Genomic DNA, 16267 nt, shown 5'->3' with positions numbered 1-16267 from the left:
CCGTATGACATTAAACAGCTCAACCTTACATTTATTCAGTTACAGGTAGTTTTATAGCTCAAAAATACCTACAAAAGCATGTGTGACTGTGAGAGGGGTCGCCTCTCCAGAGATCTGACCTGTAACTTGGTCTGATTTGGTCTCCATGAAGATAGAAAGGTTTAATGCCATACTATGAAACATTCCAGACAAAGCAATAAGAATCTCCATGGAGAAAAGAATCTGGCAGAGCCTATACCAGTAAAGTTACACAATGCACCTTTAATTTTATCATGTTAACATATACTTTTGTACTTGTTATGACTGTGTCTGTTGGGTTCGCCGTAGCTACAACAAATGACTCTTCAAGGGACTAATAAAGGTTTCAGATTTAGACAGTGTAACTTTTTTGGAGGAGGGTACTCTATTACTGCTCTGCTCAAAATGTTCCACAATAAGGCATTACACTTACCTTGCATTTATTCAGTTACATACGTATTTATTGCAAAAAAAATACCTTTCAAAAACATGCATTCTTAGTGTGAGCGTGGACTGTTCTACACGGATCTGACCTGTAAAGTTGGTGGCATCATCTGTTCATCTTCACGGAGACTGACAATCTTAATGCTATATTGTTTAAAAAAAATCTAGACAAAGCAATAAAACTGACAAGAACTAACTTTTTCACATATATTCACCCTTCTACATATCTACAACTGTATCACTTCCACTAAAACGTATTGGCTGTTCTGTTGCCTGTGTAGCACTCACATGGCCCTCATGTTGTTCTCGGGCAGCAGAGGGATCTCCAGGACTTTGGTGTTGTTGTGCAGAGCTTCGTGACTCGGGGTTGACACGGTTTTGCCGGTGATGCGGTGGACCTGGTAGAAGGCGTGCGGGCGGAGCAAACGATCGTCTGCGGTGCCAATGAACAGCTGCAGGGTCAGGGGCTCGCTCTCCATGTACCCGTGGAGCTGAGGGGCGAGACGGAAGAAAGGTACGAATGAGCCAGGGATACTGAAGGAATAATATCACTGCTGTAGTCGTTTAAGCTGTGGTCAATTAATATAGTTAACCAATATAAGGGTTTAGAGTAAGCTAGAGTTTTGGGAGTAACTGGAAACTATTAGTACTTCTCTGTATACATCAAATGTATAAACTTGCTTTTGCACAATATACATTTTGTTGTTGGCTTGAAAAATAAATTATATATTATTATGTGCCCTGATTACCATCCAGTTTTGAAAATAAATGTTTATATTGAGGTCTAAAATCACAGTAGGGAATACTAGAATGAAGATGTTCAAATCATGTCAACAGATTTTGATGATCTATATGATTATGATTAATTTGTGTATTTTTAATAAAACAGGACTCCCAAGGTATCACAAACACAAAATGAAAAATATAAAAAAATATATGAAACAAGATATATTGCTCATATAATCACAATGAAATGACTTATGGCATAAATTCATTCAGAAGCCTTAATTTGACTTTGTCTCAACTCTCTTTTCCTCTCCCTCTTTGTCTCTCTCTCTTTTGCTCATTCTCTCTCTCCCTCATCAGACTCTCTCTCGGTGCTGCGGTCAGTCACTCAAAATAAACGTAAGGTCCTGCAGAGTTCAGACCCTTTTAAAACAATGTCCCTTTTAGTCGGCTCTAATCTTTTCATCTTCAGTTTACGACCAGCGCCCCGAATGCACTTCCTAAATCAACCAACGTCAAAACTTCCCCAAATGTTTGACGCCACAGTGAGCGCTAGCCACGTTAGCCACCTACGGAGCCCATTTCTGTGATTTGTGATTTGGTTTTGAGACAGGCCTAACCCAATGATCAGGGTCGATGAAGCTACATCAGACCTCCACCAATCGGAATGAAGGAACTTTTAAACTGTGATCTTTATCTGGAAGCTAATCCCGGTGAAGAGCAGAACAGAAGTGATTTTGGGGTTGGAAAGCTCTGTCAGGCTTTTGGAGGTGCCGCTGACGGGACGATGACCTCAGCCACCCACAATGCACTGGGCCCCAAGCCACAGCGGGTAACCCAAGACGAGAGGGACTACTGCGAGACCGCCACAGTGAAGGAGGGAAGGAGTTCAGGTCAGGGAGGAGGAGGAGGTAGCTAGGAGAATGACGCAAAAGAGCAGGAGAAATTACAAGGCTCCATTTGTAAAGTCTAAATATGGTTTGGCTTGAATGAAGGAGTGAATTTGGTGAAAAACATCCATTGTTTTAAGTTCACAAAACACGTAAGCTTTGGCTGCATAATCAATAAAGAACCAATGAACCTTAAAGATGATTTTTTAAACTGAAGTCGTAGGCAGGTCACAAACCCTTTCGCACATCGTTACTATTCACATGCAGTTTTTCCCAGACAGTGAAGCAAAAGCAATATGTATTCTGAACATATTCTGAGTACTAAATTTGTATATATGTGTGTATAGTTACTTTTTTTTTTTTAAATCTCTAATTAGACATACATTAATACATAGCAAATAAAAACTAAAGCTGTTTGGAATGATCTGTTGTGAGTCTTTTTTCTAATATAATGCATTTCAGTATAAGAGTATTCTAAGTATTTTTAATTCAGCTGTTCTTCTTATTCAGAATTCTTCCCATTACTGATCAGGTCTTTCCTCCATGTTTGTGACTGATAAAACGTTTTGCAATTAGATACGGATAGAGCGCAGGGGTGTCTCTTTCATGGTGAATTATAAATAGTAAAAAATAAAAGAATGTTTTAGTCAGAAAGTTTGTTGTTTTTCTCAGTACACTAGCATTATTGATGATAGCTGGATACAAAAGTTTAGAGTTGGCTTTTGACAATGCTTCTAGATAATAAATAACTTGCAACATTTTTTTTTTTTTTTCAAATAGCACTTAGCACTGTTTTGCTTATGAACTCTTACATGAAAAAAACATTCTGACACTGTACTGCATATAAAATTGATTGTTGCACATAGTTTCAAATATATACCAGCATAAAGATAACACATTATTGATAGATTGTCAAGGAAACCTGTATTACTTACTTGCTTGCTGTCAAATTGGCAAATGAACAATGTCTAAAATGCTTCCTCTGTACAAACTGTTTTTGGAAAGTCATTGATACAGCATCCTACTAAACTTGTCATGTTAAACAATGGCAAAGGAAGCCGTTTCATTTGCCTGTAAAGTGTCTTACATAAGAGGAGCACCCAAGTAGACCCGAGGAGAGCCCGCAGAAGAACAGCCTGTGATTTAGGAGGAGGCCCTGGCCCGTACCAGCTGTGTATTTGTGTTAGGAAGTGGTCCGCTGCCTAGCAATCCTGTTTATTTAGGACGCAGCAACACAGGACAGCTACTTTTAAAATGTAATTACAAACTGAGCTGCACATTATCAGCGCTTAAACTGAGACAAATCTAAATTAAGGTTTGAGGTTCCCCCTAAACAGATAGCTCAGTTTGCACACGGAGTAGTCGTAAATAGACAATGTTTTGGCTCACTGCACATGATGAGATTTAAAAAGCATCTGTGTGCAAGAGACGAAACACAGAAAGTTATATGGAAATCTCTGTACATTAAACTACTTTAAATGTGTATGCTTTGAGTTTGAATTTGAGTACAACCTACATATTCACAACAGCAACAACAATAACCTGTTGATATTCCTGAACAAACCAAGATCTTGCATTTACAACTCAGAGGACAAATTTCAATAAATACTTTACATTTAAATGTACATTAACCTTAAAGATGCAATGTGAAACTTTCCTGGTGGAGGGCCCGCCAAAGGCTTGTTTCCATGGAGATGTTTTTCTTTTGCCTGGGATTTTCTACAGCACGGCATTAAACATATCCATTTCCAAAGAAGCAAGCAAGTGACGCTACAAGACCAATTACATGTCAGATCTGTGGAGAGGCAACTATGCTGACAATGAGAATGCATGTTTTTAAGGTATTTTTGAGTTATAAAAATACCTGTTATTTGCTTAATATTTAATAGACATTGTAAAACATTTCAGTCAAAGCACTAACATCTCCATGGAGACAATTAGGTGGTGGACCCTCTGTCTGAAAAGTTGCATAGTGGGCCTTTACCTGAAACAATTAAAGACAGATATTTGTATTGGTCAAGTCATAAACATTGATTTGAGACAATCAAAAGACCCTTAAACTTGACAGATTTAGTAAAACTATAGTAAATGTACTACTCAGGTTTAGCTGAATACTTTTGGATATGTTTTGCAATCTCTAACATTATATAGACACACTGTGGTACTGGGATATTTGTCAGTTGGTTCAGTGAGCTGCAGTTGGCTGAAAGTAAGTCTGGACACTCAAAACATCCTCTCCCTGTAAACAAACCAATGAGGGGTCTCTTTCATTTCCATTTTTCCCTCCAAATTCACACTGACACAAACACAGTGACTGAGTGCAATATGAAACTTAAAGGCCCTGTACACAATTTTTTTTGTGTATTTCTCTTACACCAGTACAAATATACTCAGCTCTTAAAGTGAAAATAAGTCAGTTGTGTACTGTCTGCATTTATTTCTGAAGTCTTGTCTGAGAATCAGGAAGTGCACAATTAGCATGCTAGTTGTTGTTAGCTGAAAATGATGAACTCATCAACGTGAATAATTAGGAACCTTGGAATGTTTAAGGTAAGTGAGGAATAACTGGACCAAGGCAAAATGTTTAAAATGAATTAGTTCTGTTTTTTATCAGTTTTAAACCGATCAAAAGCTACGTCGGCCTGAAAACTGATCCTGGTGTCACAGAAGAGCAAGAAGAGAAAACTATGGGTGTCCTAAGTAAGTAAGTACATTAAGTAAAATAAGTAAACCCTCCTCATACAATAACTATAACTTCAATATCTAAAATTAAACTCTTTGTAGTTGTAATTAAAAGTCTTTATTATATTTATTAAAAGATATACAGATTAAAACTTGATTTGTGGTGGTCATTTAAACTCTGTGTTAGTTTTATATTGTCGTAAATCTTCTTGTGCTGCTGTGACTGGGGTGTGAGCTGCCTCCTCTTCACATTATCACCCACTGAAGGAATCTCAAGACTTCGGACATGGACCAGGACTGGATCAGGGCCAAACAGGACAGAAACAAACCAGTGAGGGGGGAGTGGTCTAACTATAGAGAGGACAATTTTATGCAATGTTATGGTATTACTATGCCAGTCACATGATGTTATTGTTATCATTTGTAGCATGTTTATTGAGTATTTTTACCTGTAGGTGAAATAATTTTGGCTATGGCAGCTAACTAACTAACTTAACTGAGACTAAACCAGGACTGTAACGAGACTAATTCAAGTGTACATCACGACTAAACCGTCCCTGAAACCAAGACCAAACCAGTACAAGCGTAACATCTGTCCATTTAGTATGACAATTTTCAAGTTATGTTTGTTCCTATATGTACTTGGCTAACAGGTTAAAGCGTTCTCCTTCCAACCTGAAGGTTGATGGATTAATTCATGCTCCAATTAGTGTCAATGCATACTGCCATGGTGTCACTGGGTAAGACATTTCTTCTATCCAAGTACTGATGATGATCGGAGGGACTAAAAACACAGAAAGGCCCAATGGAATAACAACATTTATAGTCTTATAATATTCAAAGTGACTTAAAAGGGGTATGTATGTACTAAAATGTCTGAAAATTTCTGCTTTGAGATATTGTTTAAACTGAATGTTTCAAGATTCAAGATTTTATTGTCACTGTTATAGAAAACAACGAAATTATGTTTACGTGAAAAAAGGTGAAACACCCCATAAATAACCCAATAAATAACCACAGTGAACCCAATTTCCACAAATTGTACAAAACATCATACCCTGTGGAATATTTCATGGAGCGGAGCTTGTTTTATCAGTCCATTAATGTAGCTTTGTAATATTTGGGGCTATACATGAAACAATACTAACAATGTCTTTGTTCAGGATTTCCAGAAAGCATTGCTGTTTACCTTCTATACAACTATATAAAATAAAATAAAGTAAAATAACTACAATGGGAAGTTATTCAACAACACTGTAATAAAATTAAGATTTGTTACTAATACCAACTGACTTGCTAACAACTGGAGACATGTTCCTGTGGCTAAAAGTGGCATTGGCCTAAGTGGAGGAGAAGTGGCCAGTGAGAAAAAGACAAGAGTCTAAGTGCTTTTGAGGACACACAGAGCCTAACCCCAGACTGTAATAAGAGGTAGTCCATATTACAGTATACTGGGTGTGGTTTAAACAGGCGACAGTGACACAGAGCAGACAGAGGAGCCATGTTTTTAATACTGTAGAAGACTGGACCATTGCAAAATACTGTCCAGAAATATCAGTACAATACAGCTGGGGATTATGTTGTCACACCTCATAATTTTAGGCTAATGTTAAACCAATTGAGATTTTAAAGATGCTAAATACTAAAGTGAGTGCTTATTCAGTACAGTATTCCACAGACCCAGCCTATAGCATAGGAAGAATAGACAGACACAGGGTGCTCAGTGATAGGGGGGCACCAGTCGCTGTCCTATGTGCCATATATTGTAACTGAATGAGTGTGATCAATAACAGTGTATAGTGCGAAATCAAAGACTCTGGAGACTGTTCGAAGTCTGACATGATGTTTCACTAAATCAGTTAAGAACGTACTCAGAATTCCTAATTAATGGACTAATGGCTTCAAAGGTCTTAACAAAATACCCATTAGACTATTTATTATGGTGGGTGGGGGTAGGGGAGCGCCATCGGAATCTCGCCTGTGGGTATTCTGTATACTGACACTACAGAGTAATTAATGTAATGACCCAGCTGTTGATTGAGTTGTTCCATGGCACTTTTGTTTACATTTTTACAATGTATTTCCTAATGCATCTCTGGTATGGACAATTGGCACATCTTGCCACACAGATGTATTATGGTGTTATAAGGCTCTATAAGATACATTTTTTAAACACTTGAATAATACTAGAAGTCTATCCATGTGCTGAGAAATTTGTACAGTTGCCATGGCAATAACCACTACAACTAATTGTTTGTAGTGTCACAATGTAGTTTGTAGTGTACAAATGTAATGTCAAAATGATCACCAGCTATAGGTCTAACTACAGATCTAACTCTAGCTCTGTCTCACAAAGGTGAAAATGTGATCAAATGATTTTTTCAGGCTGAGATCCAGATTTAACACTAATGTATTTCTATCTGACAATTTCCAACTTCCTTTTGCAAAATTGCAAACATTTGGCAACAGTTTTGTTATCTTTTACGAGCTTATCTTGTTTTTTTTTATCTTTGATTTATAAGCACAGGATGCTTACTCTTTTACCAAATATGAATACGTGGACAACTTTGGACTTTTTGCTAATACAACACAGTGCTTCCAGTGGTTTCTAGGTTATGGATTGATTCATAGAGTGCTTTAGCCCTGACTCAGTCCCACTGACGAAGTTTCAACCAAGTGCAGATTACTCACAAGTGAATATGAATTAGTATATTGTGAGTATTCAGTTATTCTATAAATCATATTCATTGGGTTCAGAATGAGAGATATTAAAGCTACAGTATTTAACTATTGAGCCAATAAATATATACAAAAAACATGTTTTTTCATATTAGTTGTTCCTTTTGTATTAAAATGCATGTACAAAAATATGTGTTCTTTACATTTGAACAGGCTTGCATCTCCACAAACCTGACTTGATCTTGTTTCCAGGGAAATGCTGTTCATCTGGATATAATATTCCACAGTATGACATTAAAATGTATCCATCTCCATAGAAAATGGTATTAACTTTGCAGGTGACATGGCACCTACAAAAAGTGATATACTGTATCTTTAGCAATTTAAAAGTAAATGCTATATCTTTCAAATGTGAAAAAGTACTCGAAATTTTGCCTATAACAGGAAGCTGAAACCCATGGATTCCTAAACATCAAGTCCACTAACATCACCATAGCAACAAACCCCTACTTTAAACCCAGGGCTGGATTTTTCAGCTATAGCACCAAAAGAACCCAAAAGTCCAGAAGCCAACCATGTAATCAGGAAGTGCCTCCAACATCCCGCCCCCACCCGCCCCAAACATGTGTGGTTTGGTCGGCCAGTGATGTCAGCAGCAGCGTCCCGGGACCTTTCCCAAACAAAGGGAGGTCTGTGTGGTCGGTGGTAGCTGCTGCTGGGATGATGAGGGGGCTGAGGAGAGAGAGGAGAAGGGGGAGAGAGGAGGAGAAAGGGGGAAGAGGAGGGGGGTGGTCCCAGGAGCCGTACCCAAACACACTCCAGTCTCTGTATGGACCAGCCCTCTGTCATTAAATCATTAACACCTCCACAAAGACAAACAGACTCTCACTTAAACACATGCAGCAGGACAACAAGACGAAAGACAAAAATATGATGGATACAAGTTTGTTTAGCTTCAACAATGTAAAAATCAACTACTTCATTCGTAACCTAAACCAAACTACTAACCCTAAACCTTAAAGGTTTATTGTGTAACTTGTGCAAAGGTTTATTGTGTGGAGAGTTCGTCAAATGCTGTTCTCCATGATGATGTTATCGCTTTGTCTGGAATGTTTCACAGTATGGTATTAAACCTTTCTACCATCAGGGAGACCGAACAAAACCAAGTTACAGGTCAGATCTGTGGAGAGGCAACCCCACTCACAGTCAGAATGCCTGTTTTTCCATTCCATTTTTGAATTATAAAACCACCTGTAATTGAATAAATGTAAGGTCAAGCTGTTTTATGTCATACTATGGAACAGTCCAGGTAGAACTATGCCATATCCATAGAAACATGCAGGTGATGGACACCCAGCCGAAAAGTTACATAGCGCACCATTAAGTAGTTACTAAACCTGAATCGTTCAATAAACTATTTGTTATGAATGAAGTCTTTGTTCATGCTTTATTAAGATTAATTAAGGTGTGGCTATTATAACGTTTTACCAAAATATTGCTATCTGAGGCCGGTAACTAAGCAGTAAAATACAATGCGTCTAGTGTGTTTTGTTCTATGGTGTAGCAGAACTGTAAAGAGCTATAAGTACAACCACACCCACCTCATTTTAAACGCCCGAGCTGTTGTAAACACTATATGAGGCATTTGAGACAGCTCGCGTGTTAACAGCACTTCTGTCCCTATTGCCTTTAAGCTCCACATGTCCTGTAGTTTCTCTCTCAAATTCATCGAAATCTTCATGGAACACGTTTCTTTAATGCTAAAATGTATCCATTTGGATTGCATCCAAAACTACTATAACTGAAAATTAAGGAAACACATGTAAAATCATAATAAATTCCGCATTTTTTTCAGTCAGTGTAATGTAATTTTTATTACTAAGACATTTTAGATCAACATCAACATTTACAATGAAAAAAATGTAAAATCACGGTCGGCATTTGTTATTGTTTAAAGGGCCCATATTACTCTGTTTTCTGATCTACGTTGTTTCTAAATTTCTATGTCCTCATCACAAACATACTTGGAGTTGTGTTTTATTTCATTCACAGGTTAAACGCACAAACCTCTTTGTACCATCTTGCCATATTGTTATACAGAAAGTGCTTCACTGTTTTTTTAAACTCTATACACCTTCACTAGAATGATTTGGATGATTTCAGCTTTGGAATTGCCAATCTCTACTGAACTAAAGGTCAAAAGTAACCTCTTCATGACATCACAAGCTGGAACAGAGCGTTTTGAGTTTGGGTGATGCAGACAGACTAGAAATCCAGGATTACTCGGACATGTGTGAATGAAGCAAAACACAACTCTGGGTATGTTTTTGATTAGGTAAAGTTACAAATGCTTTCGCTCTCTCTGATCACTATAGGGTCTAACCTCTGATATGAATAAATTGTATGAGATGTGTTTAGTACATGGGCAGTTCCAGATCTGATGGAGCAGTCAGTTGTAATAAGGGTGGGCTCTAGATTTATTCAAAAGCATTACATCAACAGATTTATTGTATTTACTAATTTGCACTTGTTGGTGAGAGAAAACTTACTATTTTAGCCTGTGTATTTGCTTGTAAATACCATGTGAAATTACATCCTTTTCCTACTATGGCTTAAAATTTTACATTGAAATCTGCTTGTATGGAGAAGCAGTTATTTGTACGTTTCTGTTGCCATAGTCACAGTTGCTGTGACAGAACTTTAAATACATTGGCACATTACATAGTTTGCCTTGACCATTGCTTCTTTGAGCTTATAGACAGAAAACAGGTTCTGTCTGCTGCAGCTATGTCACTCTTCAACACCTTTCACTGTATTATTCTAACAGCCAAAGAAACTCTACATTACTGCCATTTATCCATTTTGAAATAACCAAAACATGAACTGACGCCTAAATATCAGCTGCTAAAGTTATTAACCTGTTATGCAACATATTAATACATTGTCATACTGTGTTAGGTGAATTGACGGTTTTGCCTTTAGTATTTTCTTAGTCTGACATCACAGTTCTATCGTCTGTCCACATGTTTTTACAGTTAAAATATTTCTTCAAGTTTTGACCACCGGTGCTACTGTGGTTGGGTGAGTAAATCCTGCTACATCAATGGAAAAGTCTGACTCATTTTGTCTGGACAGGGACTGACGTCTTAACAGCATACCTATGAGATCCTGATTCAGAAATGATGACATCCCAGAATAATATTACCGCTAGTGCGTGAAGTAAGTGCAGGCGTTTTTAGTACCAAAGATGGAGGACAGCGCGTTGAAGCGAGAGGTGACGAAGTGCCAAGAAAATAGGGCCAAAGGGGCAAAGAAAACAGAAGGTAGTGAAAATAGGAGCATGGTGTCTGGAGCGGGCCCCAAAAGACACCGGTGAGATAACTACATCACCAGACAAACAATCACGCTAAATGCTACAAGCCTACTAGCAAATACAGTGGCGTATATTTGTATAAGTTTTATGGGTCTGAAAATATATATTTTTGATTAACACTAACACTATTCTGTCACAGAGCAGTGTTTCTCAAACTGTGGTACTCAGAGAGATCTGCAGTTTTAATATCTGTTTTATTTGCTGCAGTTTGAATATTTGTTTTATTAAGAAACAAACCTATTCATATTTTTGTCCTCCTTTGAGTCAGTCATCATTTAGAACCACCGTATCCACTGTTAAGTGGTCTAATTTTAGACCAGGTTTGGCTAATTTAGGCCTGATAAAGTCCGGATATAGATCTGGTGGTACTTGGAAAGCCAAATATTAGGTTAGGTGGTACTCAGTTCAAAAAGTGTGAGAACCACTGCCAAAGAGTACATTATAAAAGCAGCAAATACTGACAAAAAAAAAATAAAATCATATTTTCATTGATCGTAAACCTGGAAGAAATAACCAAATGCTGAGAGCAGACAGACTGCATGTTGTCAGTCCGTCCCCTCTTCCTTTCAGCATATGAAAACAGCTGTACAAAAGCTATGCACTCAACTGAATATTCATGCATGTGAATACTAGCTGTGTGTCAAAGGGTTTGTGAGTTATATGGATTTAAATACATACTTCCTCCATCTTAACTCTCAATATATCATAAAGAATTGATGATTGTTTTAATGATCATGTTTACCTCAATATACTCATCTCAAAGTGCTTGTATTTACAGACCTGTACCACGGGGTGTCCGGTGAGGGCCTTCACAGCCCCCCTGCTCCCCTCTGTCTCATAGTGCGCTCTGTGATGGGACCTGGGCTGAACCTCTATCTGAAGACTGTACTGTCCCGAAGAGGAGGGCAGCTGCCAGTCCAGAGCAGGCAGGGAGGGGCTGGGGAGAGAGAGATATTAAGTTTATTATGGGAGCGAGAGAAAGAGAGAGAGAAGGGAGAGATAGAGAAGGCATAATAGGTTCATGAGAGGGGGAGAGAGAGAGAGATGTAGAGAGAAGACATGTTAGGATTATGAAAGAGAGATAGAGACTGGTGAGAGAGGGGGCGACATAGAGAGAGAAGACATGTTTCTGACATAAAGAGATAGGGGGAGATTGAGAGGGAAAGAGAGAGAAGACCTGTTAGGTTTATGATGTGAGTGAGAGAGAGGGATGTGTTAGGGTAATATGGCAAGAGAGTGAATGAGGAAGAGAAAGAGGAGAGGTTAAGAGAGAGAAGGGAGAGAGAAGAGAGAGGGGGAGAAAGAGAGGGTGAGAGAGAGAGAAAGGGTGGAGGTAGAAAGGGAAAAAGGAAGAGAGAGCGATGAGAGAGAAATAGAATGATAGGGGGAGATACATAAAGAGAAAGAAAAAAGATAGAGAAAGAGAGAGAGGCAGGGGAAGTGAGAGAGAGATGTTAAGTTTATGAGGTGAGAGATAGATTAGAGGTTGAGACAATGGGGGGCAGACAGGGAAAGATAAAGAGAAAAAAATAAATGAGAGAGAAACAGAGAGATGAAGAAAAAGAAATATAGACACGAAAGATGTAGAGAGAGGGAAAGAGAAGGAAGGGAGATAGAGAGAGAGAGGAGTTATTTTAGACCTGTTTATCAAAGCAGAATGTGCAGAATGTGGACACAGAGATACGCCAAAGCTTGTGATACAGAGGAGGAGGACAAACTGTGAATATGAACACTGCACAAGTAATGATCATCAGGTATTTGCACAGGTATTAGAGAGCTTAACCTTTAACCTTTCACACTAACTAGCATACACACTGATACGCTGCTGCTCTGCTATAATAATATTGGTGCTGATATTAAAAATGTTGTTGCTTAATAGAACAATTTTAATGGGCGTATAGCAAAGTTCTGTTTTTAAATAGTTACAGTTGATGGCTTGAAGCTGAAACATAGTACATACATCTACTGTATTGTCTAAGATGTTAAAGTTAAATATATTACGTTTATATTGCCGACAGTTTCATCAAATTTTCATTAAAAAATAATTTGGATCATCAGGTATATGCATGATTGAAACAGACAATAAACATACAACATACAACTTATTGAAGACTATTGTAATGTAAATTAATGCAATAAACATTATAAATATAAAAACAGATCAACACATTTTGATTTAATTCCACAATCAATCCATGGATTTCAGAATGATGAAAAATAAGGACCAAAATATTATTTAAATGGGAAATGTGCTCAGAATGTAACGTATAAAATGAAGCTGAAACTCATGAATATCATTTTATCCTGTCTTGAAATCCTGTAATGAGAGCAATTTCTACCAATATTTTGTGTGGTCATCAAGAAAGAATGATAGAAAGAAAGAACATTTAATAGGAAGATAGACAGAGATAGATAGATAGATAGATAGATAGATAGACAGAGATAGACAGAGACAGACAGAGACAGACAGACAGACAGACAGATAGACAGAGATAGAGACAGACAGACAGACAGACAGATAGATAGATGTGATTCATTGAATAGGATTTAATCATATCCTCCACTCACCTGATGTATGTCTTTGGTTTGGTCCATGAGTAGGGATGCTGTGGGACATCCAGGAACCCCCCTCCATACCCCCCTTCCTTCTTCAGCCCAGACCTTTCATCCGAACACAGCTCTGTTTGACCCATGTCTTCACTCACCGGCTCCACCTTCAAGCTAAGCGTAGTACTGTGCTCCAAACTGGTCTTCCTTGCTTTTAACGGTATCCCTTCTGTCAAATCAACCATCCCGTCTGTGGTGAGGGCATTTATCGCTGCCAATATGGCCGAATTGGTGTACTGGTTAGTATTCGGCAACCAAGTTTCATCTGTAATGCTAAGTCGTGGTGATGCTTGTGGGGATAGACCTGGCGAATGCGTTGGTGAATATGGGTACTTATGTGGTGTACCGCTACCATTGAAGCTATACTTTCTCTTTGCCCCACACGGTGAATTTGGTCGGGACCCTTTCTGACCCATCCAGGTGTCTTCCGTAATGCTTGTACGGGGCGATCCGGAAGGTGAGTGGGTATCCCCGGGCATGGCCAGAGTTGACCCTTTTGGCGAAACTGACGGAGACTGCCAAGGTGAGTTTTGGGGTGAGTTATCGTAGTTGTAGGAGAAGCTTGATTCGTAAGATGAAGCTTCCGAGTGGCAGCTACGTGATGAGACACTACTAGCAGGACTTAGGCAACTAGGGTCCCGGTAACCCTCTGCATTTGGGAGGGTTAGCGTAACAATAGAATTTACCCTTTTAGCAACAGGTAGGGTGCTCTCCTCTACCTCTTCTTCGGTAAATTGGCTGTAAGCGGTTATTTCAATTCGGGGACTCTCCAAGGCGGGCGCTCCATTGGGACGCGGGGAGGAGAAGTACCCTGATGCCCTGAGCTCGTCCTGGGGGGAGGTGGAGTCGAAGTTGCTGTGGTGATGGGCTTCGGTGACAGAGATGGTGGGGCTGGACTGCAGACTGTGGTACTGGGACGGAAGACAGGGGGCGCTCAAGGGCAAGGAGAGGCTGATGTTTGGAGTGTAGCTGAATGCATCTGAAAAAAGATTCGGAGCATAACAGTAATATACATTAGTGATTAGTCAATAGCATGGCCATTCCCCATCAGTTAGAATTATAATATGAGCACTTTATTTTTCATGTCAACAAACCATCAAAACAACACTCGCTATGACTACATACAGTAACTGCCAGGTTATTTCTGTCTTTATTGCCTGATTGATTTTGGTAGATTACTGAAAATGGCATCCGAAAAGGTGAACTTTTCTGGTGGAGTGTCTGCACCCTGCTTGTCTCCATGGAGATGTTATGGCATGTTCCACAATATGGCACTAAACCTATTTACCTTCATGGCAACAAGCAGAAGATGCCACGTGACCAAGTTACAGGTAAGATCTGTGGAGAGGTGACTCCACTCACAGTAAGAATGCCTGCTATAAAGTAATTCTGAGCAATTAAAACACCTGCAACTGAAAAATATACTTTAAATGCCAGATCATGGAACATTCCAAACAGAGCAATAATATCAGGAGTTGAGCAGACTTACATACCTTTAACTATACTTTAGACACATAACTCACTTTTTCATTTAACAACTAAAACTATTCAAATGTATTCTGTTTTTTACTGGTCTAATGTGACCATGTAACTTGCCTCATGGATCAATAAAATTTTAAAGTCTAATTCACTGCAGCATTTACCCACCTGTACTACTTTGAGAAAACCGTTTTGCACACTTGAAGTTTGCCCTAACAAATACAAAAACATGCAAATTGTAGCTTGGTTAAATGTAACTAAACTACCAGAAGGCAACCTGAAAATACAGAAAAGTCAATTCTTGCACAAAATTATTCAGTTATCTACAATTAACTTATAAAGACAACTATACACTTTCCAATCTAGTTTGCACTCATCTGGCTCTAGATCATAGCTGATTTGCCCATTCATTACTTATAGCTGTGTTGTCACTTCCCTTATTTCTTGCCCTCTAATGAAAGCCACTATTGTCTAAAGGAAATGGAGTTTGAAGCAACAAATTTCACAGATCAGAAACTCCAACCGAGGTGTCTTTTCCAGAACATTTTGTCAGTGCCATGTGACTGATGCAGTAGCCCATAAAACATAGGATTATGAAAACAGAGCAGTGCTTTGGTTGGCCCGCTCCAAGTTGTGGCAGCCATCGAAAATAAACATTGGGCACCGGCTACGAGAAGTTTAGCTGCCCGCTGTAAAGGTGCAGGCTGTACCAGTTTCTTTATATGAAGAGTATTTTGAGGTAGTGCTACTTTTCATTTCTTCGGCTGCTGCTAGAAATCCTCCAAAAGTTACTCTACTCCTGGGGCAGCTTCTCCTTAATGCTGTTGCAAGCTAATAAGACTACCCTATATGACATGGCTGGATTTTTCACAGATTTTACTAGGGCATATTATTTATTCAAACCTCTATAATTCACTGTCAATTGCTAGCCCTAGTGTGACATCACCCATAGGGGGTTTGGCTCCAGTCAAATGAAGCTTACCGAGGCTGGCAGTTATAGGGGCGAAATTGGAGACGAGTTCCATATTTGGAATACAAATTGATTTTTGGACAAAATAGCAAAATAAAAACACCTGGATCATATAGACCAGGGTGTCCAAACTTTTTTCGTCAAGGGCCACATTTCTAAACACAGATGAAGCAGAGGGCCAATTGAGGGCCATAGACTGGTGCTCAGTACAGGGAATAATTGAAATGTGTTTATCATGTTAGAATGAGCCATCAGTCTTTATTCATGCTAAAATCCTTAAACTACACACGAAATCTTAAATATTTGCTTTATCAAGGTAGATTTTCAAAAAACTTGCAGCAAAAAATTACTTTTTAATTGATGCAAGGTCATTTGGGTCAATTTACCTGGAAGCTTGAG

At 38.7% G+C, this 16267-nt stretch overlaps 1 protein-coding gene across 1 annotated transcript in view; it reads right to left on the bottom strand.

The window, feature by feature from the left end:
- nfatc1 (nuclear factor of activated T cells 1) overlaps positions 1-16267 on the bottom strand; it is a 67485-nt gene that overhangs the window by 49882 nt on the left and 1336 nt on the right. The window contains exons 2-4 of the mRNA XM_020939321.2: positions 13381-14398; positions 11593-11749; positions 751-953 (exon numbers count right to left, since the gene is read on the bottom strand). Of these exons, the coding sequence (XP_020794980.1) occupies positions 751-953; positions 11593-11749; positions 13381-14398 (1378 nt within the window). The remainder of the gene's footprint in view (positions 1-750; positions 954-11592; positions 11750-13380; positions 14399-16267) is intronic.

Source organism: Boleophthalmus pectinirostris, unplaced genomic scaffold (assembly GCF_026225935.1).
Source record: "Boleophthalmus pectinirostris isolate CB_2022bp ecotype Guang Dong unplaced genomic scaffold, ASM2622593v1 HiC_scaffold_21, whole genome shotgun sequence".
NCBI lineage: Eukaryota > Metazoa > Chordata > Actinopteri > Gobiiformes > Gobiidae > Boleophthalmus > Boleophthalmus pectinirostris.
This window is presented reverse-complemented; position numbering and strand designations above follow the sequence as displayed.